The 15,747-nt window shown below is 43.1% G+C and overlaps 1 protein-coding gene across 1 annotated transcript in view; it reads right to left on the bottom strand.

Annotated features, from left to right (window-relative positions):
• The window catches only part of SNX25 (sorting nexin 25), a 237,870-nt gene that overhangs the window by 1,155 nt on the left and 220,968 nt on the right, over positions 1-15,747 (bottom strand). Inside the window, exons 15-18 of the mRNA XM_044297649.1 lie at positions 9,548-9,665; positions 8,755-8,821; positions 4,184-4,365; positions 2,825-2,925 (exon numbers count right to left, since the gene is read on the bottom strand). Of these exons, the coding sequence (XP_044153584.1) occupies positions 2,825-2,925; positions 4,184-4,365; positions 8,755-8,821; positions 9,548-9,665 (468 nt within the window). The remainder of the gene's footprint in view (positions 1-2,824; positions 2,926-4,183; positions 4,366-8,754; positions 8,822-9,547; positions 9,666-15,747) is intronic.

Here is a 15,747-nt window from a genome sequence, read left to right as displayed (position 1 = left end):
ATAATACGATGTACAAGAGGCATTATTGTGGAAAAAAAACATTTCTCAGCTTATATTTACATTTGAGCAAAAAATACAAGATATTCCGCACTGTGGAAAATCTCAGAGGACGTGGTCGGAAGCCAAAAGTGACACCTGTGCTGGCCAGGAGGATAGTTAAGAGAGGTGAAAAAGAATCCAAGGATCACCACCAAGGCCATCCTGGTGAATCTGGGCTCTGCTGGTGGCAATGTCTCGAGGCAGACAATCCAACGGACACTGCACACTGCTGGGTTCCACTTCTCCAGATAGCACACGAAAGATCGCTTGGCCTTTGCAAAAGCTCATCTGGACAAAGAAGAAGACTTCTGGTCTTCTGTGTTATGGTCAGATGAAACAAAAATGTAATTGTTTGGTCACAATGATGCTTCCTTCATTTGGCTTAAAAAAAGGAGAAGCCTTCAACCCAAAGAACACCATCCCCACTGTCAAACATGGTGGTGGGAACCTAATGCTTTGGGGGTGTTTTTCAGCCAATAGACCAGGGAACCTAATCACAGTAAACGCCACCATGAAAAAAGAGCAATAAATGAGGATTCTCAACGATAGCATCAGGCAGTCTGCAGAGAAACTTGGCCTTGGGCACCAGTGGACATTTCAGCATGACAATGACCCAAAACACACAGCAAAAGTGGTGAAGAAATGGTTAGCAGACAACAACATTAACGTTTTGGAGTGGCCCAGCCAGAGTCCAGACTTGAATCCAATTGAGAATCTGTGGAGGGAGCTAAAGATCAGGGTGATGGCAAGAAGACCCTCCAACCTGAAAGATTTGGAGCTCATTGCTAAAGATGAAAAAAAATACCTGTGGAGACATGCAAAAAGCTGGTCTGCAATTATAGGAAGCGTTTGATTGCTGTAATAGCCAATACAGGCTTTTCTATTCATTATTGAGAAGGGTATAAATAATTTTGGACTGGACACTTTTTGCTCAAATGTAAATATAAGCTGAGAAATGTTTTTTCCCCACAATAATGCCTCTTGTACATCGTCTTATTATCTTTTGGGAGACACCTATGTCATTTCCCGTCAAAAAATTACTTGCTGGTTGAATAAAAGTAACTTTAAAGGGAACCTGTCACTGGGATTTTGGGTATAGAGCTGAGGACATGGGTTGCTAGATGGCCGCTAGTACATCCGCAATACCCAGTCCCCATAGCTCTGTGTGCTTTTATTGTGTAAAAAAAACAATTTGATACATATGGAAATTAACATAAAAGTCATATCTTACTTGTGTGACCAGAGAAGAGTCATATTTTCAAGCTCTGACTCATCTCAGGTTAATTTGCATATGTATCAAATAGGTTTTTTTTACACAATAAAAGCACACAGAGCTATGGGGACTGGGTATTGCGGATGTGCTAGTGGCCATCTAGCAACCCATGTCCTCCGCTCTATACCCGAAATCCAGATGACAAGTTCCCTTTAAGTCAAAATTTGCCAGGGGTATGAATAATTATGGGCAGCACTGTATGTTCCATGACACTGCACATACTCAGCCACCAAACTGCTCAATGTGGTTGTGGAGGAGACCTATCGTCCCCCTTCTAACCTCTGGTGGTGAGGGCGAGGTGTCCTAGTGATCACCACCATGTGTATAACCTATCCAGTGGATTTACCTGGAGTACCCCTTAAGGGCTCATTCAGACGACTATGTTAATGGGTACGCATCCGTTCCACAATTTTGCGGAACGGGTGCGGACCCATTAATTTCAATGGGGCTGCAAAAGATGCGGACAGCACACTGTGTGCTGTCTGCATACATAGTTCTTTTCCGTGGCCCCGCAAAAAAGATAGAGAATGTCCTATTGTCTCAGTGACGGCCATGTGCGGTCCGCAAATTGTGGAACACACACGGGCTGGTATCCGTGTTTTGCAAATCGCAAAACACTGGAGTCGTCTGAATGAGCCCTTAAACTGGAATGGTTCATCCCCTCAGCTCATCCCCTTTTGCCACAATTAAAATAAAGGCGACTGTATGAATATTTACAAATCTGACATATACTGGTGTAGTATAGATACTGGGACGGAAGGTGCCACTCCAGCTGAATACAGAGAACATTGGAAGACACACAGACAGTAGAATAGTTGCCCCTTATGAATAAAACTAGGCATCACTGCTTAGTCTTTAGTGTTAGTGCACTGCTGGACATACACTGCATATTTTAAAATTATTACTGATAAGTGGGGCTGTATCAAATTTTTACCAAAACATGTCTGCTTTCTTCCAGAAACAGCGCCACACCAGTCTACAGGTTGTGTCTGTTACTGCAGCTTGGCTCCACTCAAGCTGCAATACCACACTTAACCTGTGCAGGTGTGGCATTGCCTTGGGAGGAAAGCAGCCACGTATTTCAACTTTAGCACAGCCCCTTTAGGGTCTTTCATCTGATTGTCATCAGTAACGTCCACAGCCTGCTTACCTGCACCACTGGTACGGCTGAAGCCAGCCACTGGCTGCAGTGGAGCAGGTGACCAGGCTGGGGAGGAATCAAACAAGCGCGCAATGGACGCTAGACATGCTGGAGCCAGCGCGCAGGACGGAGCAGGTAAATATGACTCTTCCCATAGCGGACGCAGGCTGTGGGCATCACTAAAAGTTACTTATTCCCAGAGAACCCCTTTACGTATTGGTCATGATCTGCAGCTCAGAATCTTAAATATAATAAGGTTTCATGTTCAGAGTATCTTATATTTTATGTTCTGCATGAATGGAAAATCCCATAAGTGTGAAAAGTTACTGTACATAAAATAGCACTGGCGGAGGAATAATCACATAGCTTACGTAGAGCAGATGTTTATTGGCCCGGTTTTCTTGCAGCGCATTGAATATTTTTATTATACCGTGACGTGCGTTCTGCTGTCCAACCAGGTTCTGAAGTGCATCTGTAAGACAAACCACGTGGATCACACTAGTGTCTTCTAGGCCTGGAGGACAACTTCATATCCTCTCTTACAACTTCTGAGTAATAATTTGCATTCTCATTTCCCAGAGGAGATGGAAGTGAAATTAGCTGCCACTTAATCTGCTTTTAATTCAGGTTAAACCCATCAGCATGTCCTAGAAGCAGCTCCTTACACAGCCATGGTCTATTTAATTACTGCAGGACCTTCACCCTCCCTGTGTTCATACCCTATTAGGCCCACAGGAGACGGCACTTCTAGAAGACCGCGTGCCTCGATGAACACTGGAACCAGGGCGGCTACAAGAAGGTGCAGGGTCGGATAGCTTCTTATAAATGTTGCTTATTTGCACAAAAATATAACTTATCGTCATACAACAGTAAGGCTACTTTCACACTGCCGTTTCTGGGTCCGCCTGTGAGATCCGTTTCAAGGCTCTCAGCCCCAATGCATTCTGAATGGATAAGGATCCGCTCAGAATGCATCAGTTTGGCTCCGTTCAGCCTCCATTCCGCTCTGGATGTGGACACTAAAACGCTGCTTAAAGTGTTTTGGTGTCCGTCTGACGAAACTGAGCCAAACGGATCCGTCCTGACTTACAATGTAAGTCAATGGGGACGGATCCGTTTTTACTGACCCAATATGGTGCAATTGAAAACGGATCCCCCTCCCATTGACTTTCAATGCAAGTCAAAATGGATCCGTTTGCATTATCATAAACAAACAAAAAAAAGTATATATATATTTTTTTTTTGTTCATGATAATGCAAACGGATCCGTTCTGAATGGATACAAGCAGTTTGCATTATAGGTGCGGATTCGTCTGTACAGATACCAGACGGATCCGCACCTAAACGCAGGTGTGAAAGTAGCCTAAAATGTGAAGTATAGTCACTTAATACTGTGTCATTAAAGAGGAAGTATCACCTCTCCTGACAGGTCTGCTTCTAGTCACTGAATTCTCCCTGAAATAACAATTCTGGAGCATCTTTTCTTAGAACTATGTGCGCCATTCCTCTATTATTGTCATTAGCAGTTTATGAGCTAATTAAGTGGGTGTTACCATCCCCCCCCCTCTTCTCAAAGGGGTCAGATTGGACAGTGTTGGGGTCCATTCACACGTCCGCAATTCTGTTCCGCATTTTGCAGAACGGAATTGCAGACCCATTCATTTCTATGGGGCCGCACGATGTGATGCGATCAATGATCAGAGCGATGCCCACCACGGACGTCTGCTCACCAGGGATGTTTTCAAGTAGTTTTTGCTGTGCTTTATGTTTGGTTTCCTGACATTGCAGCTCTGTTCTTGAGGTTTTTGGAGGAGCCAGTTTTCCATTAGGCCAGAAAGCATCTCTGAACACATTGATATAGTACAACAACATCTGCTCACTGAAAATCCAATTGACTGTGTCTCGGATCTGTCTGCATGAAATAAGACACATAAATCATCCACGTCCATTACAGCACAGACAACAACAATCTGCAGACTGGTGGAATAACAGCAGTTTAAAGGGTCAATCGGTTTCTGCTCATAAGATAACACTGGAATATGCATTTAACATATGACAGATCGCAGTCGTTATTATGGGCATACAACAGTACATAATAGTTACACATGTAAAACTAAAATGGATTTAAGGGGCTGTCCAGGATTTTTATATTGATGGCTTATCCTCAGCAGGCCTATATGGTCGGTGGGGGTCGTAACTCCTGATGTCTAGCTGACGGAGCTGGTTACCACGGTTACTTCAGTGAGAGCAGTGTTGCAGTAACTAGCTTTAGGCCTAATGCGCACAACTGCACCGTGCTTTGCGGTCCCCAGATTTAGGATCTGCAAAACACGGATGCCGCCAGTGTGTGATCCGCAATTTGCGGAACGGAACGGGCCGCCCATAAAAGAAATGCCTATTCTGGTCCGCGAAATTGCGGGGCCACGGAAAGTGCTGTCCGCATCTTTTGCGGCCCCATTGAAGTGAATGGGTCTGCATCCAAGCTGCAAAAAATGCGGCTTGGATGCGGACCAAAACAATGTTCATGTGCATTAAGCCTTAAGCTGTGTAGTTCCGGTGCCAGAGCTATTTGTGAACAGTTGATGCAAGGTGTTGGATGAAGATGCTGATGGATTACCCTGAGGATAGGCCATCACTATAAAAATTCTGGAAAACCCCTTTAAGGGTCAATTTACACATCCGTGTGCGTTTTGCGGATCCACAAAACACGGACAGCAGCAATGTGCGTTCCGCATTTTGCGGACCGCACATTGCCGGCACTAAGAGAATATGCAAAATTTGCGGATGTGTGAATGGAGCCTAAGGCATATCCATACTTTACTTAGAATGTTCAAAGTCAATATATATATATATATATATATATATATATATATATATATATAAATATTCTAAAAATGTATATATATATATATATATATATATATATATATATATATATATATACACACACACATACACCTCTGCATCTGTTCCAATGTATCTAAAATAAACAAAAAGCAACTTTATATTCTTAATTAAAATATATCACCAGGATTCTCAGGTATGTTGGGAAATAGTCCCAACCTGCAAACAGAAGGCAAATTCCAGTTGCGAGCAGAGTCTTAGGCCCCTTTCACACAGGCGAGTTTTCCGCAGGGGTGCAATGCGTGAGATGAACGCATTGCACCTGCACTGAATCCTGACCCATTCATTTCAATGGGCCTGTGTACATTAGCGATGTTTTTCACGCATCACTTGTGCGTTGCGTGAAAATCTCAACATGTTCTATATTCTGAGGTTTTTACGCAACGCATAGAAGTGAATAGGGCTGCGTGAAAATCACATAGCACCCGCAAGCAAGTGTGGATGCTATTTGATTTTCACGGATGATTGCTAAGGAGATGATGTTATTAAATAGGAATGAGGTCCATTCACTTTATTATTTTCCATTATAACATGGTTATAATGGAAAATAATAGCATTCGTGGTGAGCGTGATGACGTCAGCGCAGGTCCTTTTGCATGTCCTGCAAGAAGAAGAAAGATGACGATAACGGCTGCGCGATCAAGTGGATGAGGTGAGTAATTTTATTATTTTTTAACCCTCAAGGGACCTCTTACTAAGCATTCTGTGTTAAAGAATGCTATTAATTTTCATTATAACAATGTTATAATAGAAAATAATAAAATCTAAAGAACACCGAACCCAAACCCAAACCCAAACCCGAACTTCAGTGAAGAAGTCCGGGTTCGGGTCTGGGTACCACATTCTGTTTTTTATCACGTGCGTGCAAAACTTATTAAAACGCTTTGCACTCACGCATAAAAAAACTGAACAACGCAACGCAATCGCAGACAAAACTAACTGAAATTGCATGCGCACTGAAAAAAATTCAAAAAGTGAAACATGTATTATATAGATTCATTACATACAGAGTGATCTATTTCAAATGTTTATTTCTTTTAATGTTGAGGAATATGGCTTACTGTTAATGAAAAGCCAAAAGTCAGAATTCTCAGAAAATTGTAAAAAAGTTCAATATTGTAGACTCATGGTGTCACACTCTTATCAGCTAATCAACACAAAACACCTGCAAAGGTCCCTAAGCCTGGTTAAATTGTCCCTCAGTCTGGTTCAGTAGGCTACACAATCATGGGGAAGACGGCTGACTTGACAGTCGTCCAGAAGACAGTCTTTGACACCCTCCACAAGGAGCGAAAGCCACAGAAGGTTATTGCTAAAGAAGCTGCTGTATCCAAGCATAATAATAGACAGTTGAGTGGGGAAAGAAAGTGTGTACAACAGGGATAACTGCAGCCTTGAAAGGATTGTCAAGAAAAGGTCATTCAAGAATTTGGGTGAGATTCACAAGGAGTGGACTGCATCTGGAATCAGTGCTTCAAGAGCCACTACACACAGATGTATTCAGGACATGGACTACAACTGTCACATTACTTGTGTCAAGCCACTCACGACCCAGAGACATCAGAAGTGTCTTACCTAGGCTTAGGAGAAAAAGGACTAGAGCAGTGATGGCTAACCTTGGCACTCCAGCTGTGGTAAACCAACGACTCCCAGCATGCTCCATTTATTTCTACAGAGTTCTGAGAGCAGCCAAGCTAGGGGGGCATCTTGGGAGTTGTAGGTTTACCACAGCTGGAGTGCCAAGGTTAGCCATCACTGGACTAGACTGTTGCTCAATGGCCCAAAGTCCTGTTGTAGGATGAAAGAAAGGTTTGCATTTGACAGAGACTGGAGGAACAGTGGAGAGGCACAACGTCCAAGTTGCTTGAGGTCCAGTTTCCACAGTCAGTGATGGTCTGGGGGGGCCATATCATCTGCTGATGTTAGTCCACTGTGTTATATCAAGTTCAAAATCTGCGTAGCTGTCTACCAGGAAATTATAGAACACCTCATACTTCCCTCTGCTGACAAACTTTATGGAGATGCTGATTTAATTTCCTAGGACGACTTGGCACCTGCTCTCACTGCCAAAGTACTAATAACTGGTTTAATAACCACTGTATTACTGTGCTTGATTGACCAGTAAACTTGCCTGACCTAAACCCCATAGATTGTCTATGAGGTGTTGACAAGAGGAAGAAGAGAGACACCAACAATGCAGATGAGCTGAAGGCCGCTATCAAAGCAACTTACACTTCCAACACCTCAGCAGTGCCACAGACTGATCGCCTCCATGCCACGCAGCAGTGATGCAGTAATTCATGCAAAAGGAGGCCCGACCAAGTATTGACTGAATATACTGGACATACTTTTCAGTAGGCCTATATTTCTGTATTAATTTTTTTTTTTAAATTGGTCTCATATAATATTCACATATTCAGAGATACTGACTTTTGGGTTTTCATTAGCTGTAAGCCCATAGGGGACTGCTCCTTCCCGATAACTGCTTACTCGGCTAGCACATGTAGACCTCTGCGATCGAATGTGCAGGGAATCTTTGCAATAAATGTTCCGTTTTCCTGCAGTGCCACCACATGGGAATTAGAATAATAGTGGAGATGAAGAGATGCATTTATATAGAGCAATCTCCTCCACTGCACGGGGACAAGCAATGGCTACTGCAATCACCCATTCTCATACAGATTCGTTCTGCAATGCAATCTGCTGCCCAGAAATGATGATCTCATGTGCTGCATGAAAGATCATTTCACCAGATGAATGAATATTTTGCTTGTTCATCCAGGGACCGCCAGCACATTTACATGGGCCTAGTATGGGGAAGGAGCATTCGTAGTAACATTTGTTTCCGATAATCTGCCCGACAATTATGCTTTGTAAATCCGCCTTTAGTAGAGGAACATTTTGTAATAAGCTTAGTGTCAAGAAACCCTTCTAACAAGTAGAGATTGTTCTAAGTGGAGAACCCCTTTAAAAGCACACGAACCAGTAGAAATGTGTTCATTAAATTGGTGACCATATTGTAATGAGTGTGCCGTTTTCAAGAACCACTATAATGGAGACCAGAACATCACAGGTCTGTGCATCTCCATTATTTATCAGGAAAACCAGGAAGGACAGAGGATGATTGAGCAAACCTGGGGAAATGTGCTGGGGCTGAAAAAGAAGTCTAAACTTTAGTAATGTAAAACTTGAACTCGCCAAAGTTCAGTGCTCACAGAAGGTTCATTCCATCACAAGAAGGCAACCAAATCCAAAGAGAGATCAAGACGTAAAGGTTCATACACTTAACGGACGTCTCGGTCCCGCTTTGGAACTTAATCAGGCCATGTGATGTGTAAAGTGGTATGGAAAATGACTATCAGCAGAACAGGATAATGTGCAGCATGAATCTACTTACTTGTTTATGGTCCTTCCAAATGTAATTTGTACCAATGCAATCAGGGTTTTTCTCACCCACTTGAACACTGCAATGAAACACAAAAACACTTTGTAAAACTGCAGAGAATTTCACCCTTAAATGACATAAATAGCATGAAATTTCCATTTAGTACAAAATGAGAATTGGCTGACTGGAGTAAATTGGTTGAGAAGATTGAAGAGTTTAAGAACATTTGTGATAACATTGCTCCCTGATGACTCCTCCAGTGCTCCTTACCTGCAAACAATAATAGGCAGGCCTCCTACTGCCGAGAGCCGCGCCGGCACCAGATGACTGGCTTTTTGCTTTCACAGTACATGCAATGAGCAGGTTGTCACAATGCAGTGCTCATATACAAGAAAGCCATGCTCATTTAGGAGGATTTTGAAGCTATGATTAAGGCACACAGCATTAAAAATGATGCCATGATGAATTATACACCCCATTACCCTGCTTCCTTTCCTACTGCCATGTGGCTTCATTAAAATTCAGCCTATTGATGAATCATAAAGAACAGGATAAAAGGTTATAAGTGACGCTCAGATACACAGCATGGATTGGAGGGCGGACAAAAACTGAACGATTAATAATTAGGAGAACATTCGTTCTGATTGGTAATGAGTACTGTATACGGTATGTGTGGCTTCTAGGAATCCTCATAATGTGGTATGCACTGTACATATGATATGCATATAAAAATGGGGGGGGACCCTCTGAAGTGAGCAGAACAATGGGATGTACAAAACGTTCAACTAAAAAAGATAAAACTCACTTCCCCGCAGCTCGAAAATCTCCACAATCAGCATGAAGCATGGCTCAGCCAAGGCATCTTTCTTCCCGTCCACGTCATCCCCGTAGTCATATAAGTCACTGTCTTCTTCAACTTCATCCTGTGTAGACAAAAGTTAATAGGCTACACCAGGCTCTGCAAATAAAAGCAAGTAAGGTACACCCTGAACAAGCAGCAAGAAGTAGTAAACGACTGAACGGAGCCCTCACAGCCCTAGACAAAACCATCCAATTGCATGGTGGGAATATCAGACTGTCATTGAGAAGACCAGAAAGAAGTACGTGAGCAGAAGTTTTCAGTGTGGTTACGAGAAAACTACAGTTATGGCCAAGGCCGTTTTAACAAATTGGTGGGCTCAGTGCAAAGGTTTTGTGAGTGTCCCCAACAGGTGAGCATTGTTAATTTATTCATTGCTATGGATAGTTTCATCCTAAACATTTTATGAACCAGAGGCAAGGAGATTTAAAATCTGGTGTTCAAAAACCATGACCATGACAAGTGGTGTTGACATGTGCAGAGACTTGCCATCTGACCGCTGGACTGTGAACAGAACATAGGCGTTTGCAGATCACGTTCGTCAATATATAGGGACTCCATGCCTTATATTTGGACGCTGCAATTCCAAGTGATCCCAGAGAACTGATGCCTCCATGTTCTACCATAAGTTAAAATGTGTCCTTGTCCTGAGGACGCAAATACAGTTGAAAGTGGTGCTACTGTCCTCGGGCCCTTGCTGCTAAGGAAGCTTCATGCAGGAGGACAGTTGGCCCTTTGGCAAATGGTTCTGGTTATATCATCTACAGACACATGATATTCTTAAAGTAGGGGTGGGGTCTGATGAGGGTCTGGTCTAAGGCTGGGGGGTCTGCTGGGAGTCTGATCTGAAGCTTGGGAGTGTCTGATTGGGGTCTAATCTGAGGCTAGAAGGTCTGATAGGAGTCTGATGGAGGTGGGCGGCAGATCTGAGACTGAGAAAGGGACAAAGGCAGGGACAGTTGTGAAGAAAGAAGCAGGAACAGTGGCAGAGTGAAAGCTGGGCGAACCCCCATCTGGACCCCCCAGGGTTAAGCTTGGCTGCCTTTAATGACAAATAAAGAACTAAATATGTAACATTCTGTAACTTATGTAACATGTACCTTAAAAATAAGACTGCTATGTGTGGTCAAAATGGCACCTGTACTATATGTAATATATATAGTGCGGGCGCCATTTTGTGCTGCAAAAATACAGCGCTCTAGATTTTTTTTAAATTGAAGCGCAATTACTATAACTTACCCTTAAGTCACTTATGTTTGACCAACTACAGTCAAATTTTTAAGTTTAGAATTTTGTATGGCCCCCGAACGATGTTAAAAATATCCAAATGGCCCTCGGCAGCAAAAAGGTTCCCCACCCCGGTACATTGTATTTCCAGTGCTGCAAACCATTATCAATCTGTGTTATGTCCATGTATGTAGTTTATCCTACTAGCATCTTAGTAGCAACACAATTCTGGAATATTTGTAGGGTTCCAGGGAAGTCTGTAATGGCCACATATCTCAGGTATATAAGATAAAGGGAAGCAGTACTGTAAATCTCCCCATATCAGGAGACACCCCAGCCTTCCATGCGGAAATATTTCGGTGCTCATCTCCATTTGAAGACTCACTTGTGGATTTGACTCATCCAGTGACCCACCACTCTCATTCTCCCTCCCATCTGCAACACATCTCTTGCTGGCCCATTCTCCGAACTCACCAGTCTTCTAGACTTGCTCTTAAAATTAACAATTTTCAGCATGTCTTGAAAACACATTTCTTCAAGAAGGCTTAAAGGGGTTGTCTCACTTCAGCAAATAGCATTTATTATGTAGAGGAAGTTAATACAAGCCACTTTCTAATGTGTTGTGATTCTCCATATTGCTTCCTTTGCTGGATGGATTCATTTTTCCATCACATTATATACACTGTTTTTTGTATATGACCACCCTGCAATCCATAGGTGGTGGTCGTGCTTGCACACTTAAGAAAAAGTGCTGGCTGGGATCGTGGGAGTGCACATCAGCTAGTGCTTTTTCTTATAGTCTGCAAGCACGACCACCACTGATTGATTGCAGGGTGGTCGTAACCATAGAAACGAGCAGTGTATAATGTGATGGAAAAATGAATCCAAACAGCAAAGGAGGCAATATGGACAATCACAATACATTAGTAAGTGGCTTGTATTAACTTCCTCTATGTAATAAATGCGATTTGCTGAAGTGAGACAACCCCTTTAAGTCACATAACTTTATTTCAGCCACAGAGTCCCATACACAACCTGACCTGGTCACATACCGGACCTTTGTGCTCACCCAGCTTCCCTTGTGGCATCACATTGTGTTGGCGACTCTCACTGCCATCACAAGGATCCGCTCTCCTTTTGTCTCATTGTTCATTCATTTGCTTTTATTATGTTATTTTACTTGTTCGCCACTTATCCTAATTATAAATCAATACGGAATATGCTGGCACTATATTAATATGGCATTATTATATTAATGGTACGTGCCTGGTAATCTGCTGTCATCTTGTTGAAATATGACCGAGGCCTACGCATCACAGTTATTAGAAAATATGTGTCACTAAGAAAGATCTACTCATTGCATTATTACATCAGTAGCCGAGACCTTCATCACACACTGTTTATCTTGAGGACAACTGTGCCTCTATGACAGACATCGACAAACGCGAATACCTAGAAGCTTTAACCCTGGACAGTGTGAGTCACTATGATGGATCCATGCATCAAAGTAATTCTAACCTAAGCAGCACTATGGCACAGGGATGCGGTGACGTGAACACATTACATACAAGGTATAGATAGCTGGAATTGAATCTATAAATCACATCTTGATGTGCTTGAAGCGGCGTCACTAAAAGAGGACTTGACGGCATCACATTTATCTGGTACAAATACCAGACATTTCACATTATATATAAAAGTCCCATTATCCCAGGAGGCAAGAACGCTGCTAAATCCTCAGTAAGCAGGGAGACCTGCAAGGAATAGCGCCACCTTCGTGACATGCGCTTGTGTAGAGGCGAATCTGAAGGCCAGAAGGCACTAGAACATTACGTTCTGCTCCAAAGCGACTGCTTCCCTGCAGATCAGCAATAGGAAGCAGCACTATGTGTAATAAGCTGGCCAAATGTAATAAAGCTGTGGGTTATTAGTGAACATGATAAAATTACATGCTCATGGGTTTAGTCCAAAAGGCAATACTTGGCAATATTGTGAATTGGACATTTTTTATTATGCACACAACTGTGGGTACAAAATCTCAAAAGTCTCCAAGAGACAGAAAAGGGATGCATTTAAGACATTGCTGTTCACCTTTGGCTTTAAGTTCGGAATTTATAGTCTGACTGTAAAGAAAATAATTTCCTAATTTACAGTTCTCTTGCATAACGCAGCAGGTTTTTGGATTTTTATGTATCCCACAGCATACTTCATGTCTTGCGTTCGGGGTCGCCTACAGTTTTTGTGGCCCAAAACAATCATTTTGGTCACATTCGACCTTTCGCTTTGTTTGTACATTTCACGGTTTACTACTTCAGTACTGATTAAAAAATGGCTGCACAACTTTACACATACAAACAATAGAGCTGAGAAATGGGGATCATTCTAAATTAAAGCCGTATTATACCTACTATAAATGGGAAAATGGAAGCTCTTAGCGCACATTTTGATCAAACTTGTGTCGGGCCCATCTACCAGGCTTCCGCAGACGGGTACCTAACACTAATTTACCGCCTCTCTTGGACTTACCTAAGCCTACATTTTCTGGGCAGTGTCGGAACCAGCTACATTTATACTCTGCTCAGAAGCCCCAGGCAGATGGGCGTTGCTCAGTCTAAAAGAGGCGCTACCCTCATGACTATGAATATGAATGTGCTAGTCTAAATTTCTTGCAGTATTACTTCAGTATTGACACAGGCCTCTTGTTGGCCTCGTCCACTAGTGCCCACCTGGCATACTCACTCAGGCTTTTGAGGGAAGCAAGCACTAGACAGATTTAAAGCTGCATTGTGTTATATGGAGTGTCCTCAGTAGTAGTTGGTCCTTCTAGACTGGATTCTTCTGCAATTCATATCAATGTATTGTCGGGCCATAAATGGTGTTAAATTGTGCTTCTCAAAATGTGTGGTGCCACCCCCATGGTAAAATGTCAATACATGATTTTTGTCCCTTTTTTAAATTATTTTTATAGGTATAAAAATCCTTGCACCAACAGAAAGCAACTTTTACAGAGACCTCATGAAATGTTGTGGAGGGTCTTGCCCTTGGCCATCATCGCCTTCCCTTCCTATGTGGGCCGAGAGGAATACCCAAGCCTCGCAGACACACAGCAGCACAGACTAAATACAATCTTCTTGGCCTTGTGGCCCACGTCTCTCCTCCTCAGCCCCCTCTCCCATGTCTTAGGGTGCATTCACACGGCCATGTCTGTTTTGCAGATCACAAACCATGGATCTGCAAAACATGGGCATGCATTGCTGTTCGGCCCCACTGACTTCAATAGGTCCGTGATCCTTTGCGGAGTGTCTGCACAGAAGCCCTTCCATGTGCTTCCAAGTCCGTTCGGGCACGCTGCACAAGATAGGACATGTTCTATCTTTGGTTGCAACTTGTGGATAATGGACCCATTGGAGTCAATGGATCCACACCAATTGAAGACAATGGATCTGCACCGCAATGCAGGGTGCACACAACCGGTGTCCATATTTAGTAGATCCATGGTGTGCGGTCTGCAAAATGGACACGACTGTATGAATACACCCTTAATTACCGACAACTGGAGAAGGACACAAACAGAGGTACTGGGATGCTGAGAAGGGCCCCCCACTGCAATTTACTGCTACTCATTGGTACTAATACTCTCAGACAATAGAAGCAGCGCAGAAGTACTGTATCCCTATATCCAATCACAATAAATACATGGCTCAATACAATTCTTGATGATTTGAGTTGAAAATAAAAGCGATGTGAGCAATGTAATCATTAAATAGCTTGCATTGTTCTTATTTTCACATCAAACCAGCAATCACAAGCAACATCATGATTACAATCACTGCTCAGATTGCTTTTGTTCCCACCACAAATCATTATGAAAGTATTTTGGACCGCACTGTGGTATTATGTGCATTACATGGTGGTATTTGGTTGGCGCTGCTGGGGATAATATGGGCGCTGCATGGTAGTATCTGTTCATTGTGAGGCCCTGGAATCACCATGGATTAGCTGGTAGGCTCCAGACCAAAAAGTAATAGTAATCCGAGTAACAATCTATATTAATGGATCACTATGTAAAGCAGAGGACTGTACAATACCATAAAGACACATTTCATGAGACATCAAAAGGTGATTTCCTGGATTTGGTCAATTTTAGTTAATCCCATAGCACAGGGGTGGCCAACCTTCCAGACAAAAAGAGCCAAAAAATAATATAATGTATGACTACCAGGAACCACGAGCTATACATTTACACACGAGTCACCGTATTTTTCACCCTACAAGATGCACCTGCTCATTAGCAGAGAAAAAAATAAAAAAATATATTTTTCATCAGACCTGAGATCAGACTCCTAAATCAGATCCCTAATCCTCATCTGACCTAAAATAAGATCCCCAAACCTCATCAGACCTCCAAATGCTCGGATCAGACAACACAAATCAGACTCCCAGTGTCAGACCCTCAGTGCTCAGATCTCCCCCCCCAATGCTCAGACCCCCCCCCATTCTCAGATCCCCGCCATGCTCAGACCTGACCCCCCCATGCTCAAACAAGACCCCCATGTTCAGATCTGAACCCCAATGCTCAGATCAGAGCCCCCATGTTCAGATCAGGACCCCCCATGCTTAGATCAGACCCCCATGCTCAGATCTACAATTTAAAAAAATCTCTTCCCTCTCCTGATCAGGCACTGGGCTCCTGCTACTCTGCAGGTCTGACACTCTCTCCACTGTGACCTGATGAGCACCACGTCAGGTCGTAGTGTGTGTCTCCATGTACTACGTTCTCACACTGTGTGCATCAGGACGTATGGAGAGTGAGCTGGAGCTGCAAAGTAGCAACAGTGCCCGATCAGGGAAAGAGATCTGAGCAATGGGGTGGAGAGTGAGCCGGCCTGACTGCTTCCCGGCTCCACAGCTAGAGCCGC

Source organism: Bufo gargarizans, chromosome 1 (assembly GCF_014858855.1).
Source record: "Bufo gargarizans isolate SCDJY-AF-19 chromosome 1, ASM1485885v1, whole genome shotgun sequence".
NCBI lineage: Eukaryota > Metazoa > Chordata > Amphibia > Anura > Bufonidae > Bufo > Bufo gargarizans.
The sequence above is the reverse complement of the archived record's forward strand: the minus strand, read 5'-3'. Positions and strand labels throughout refer to the sequence as shown.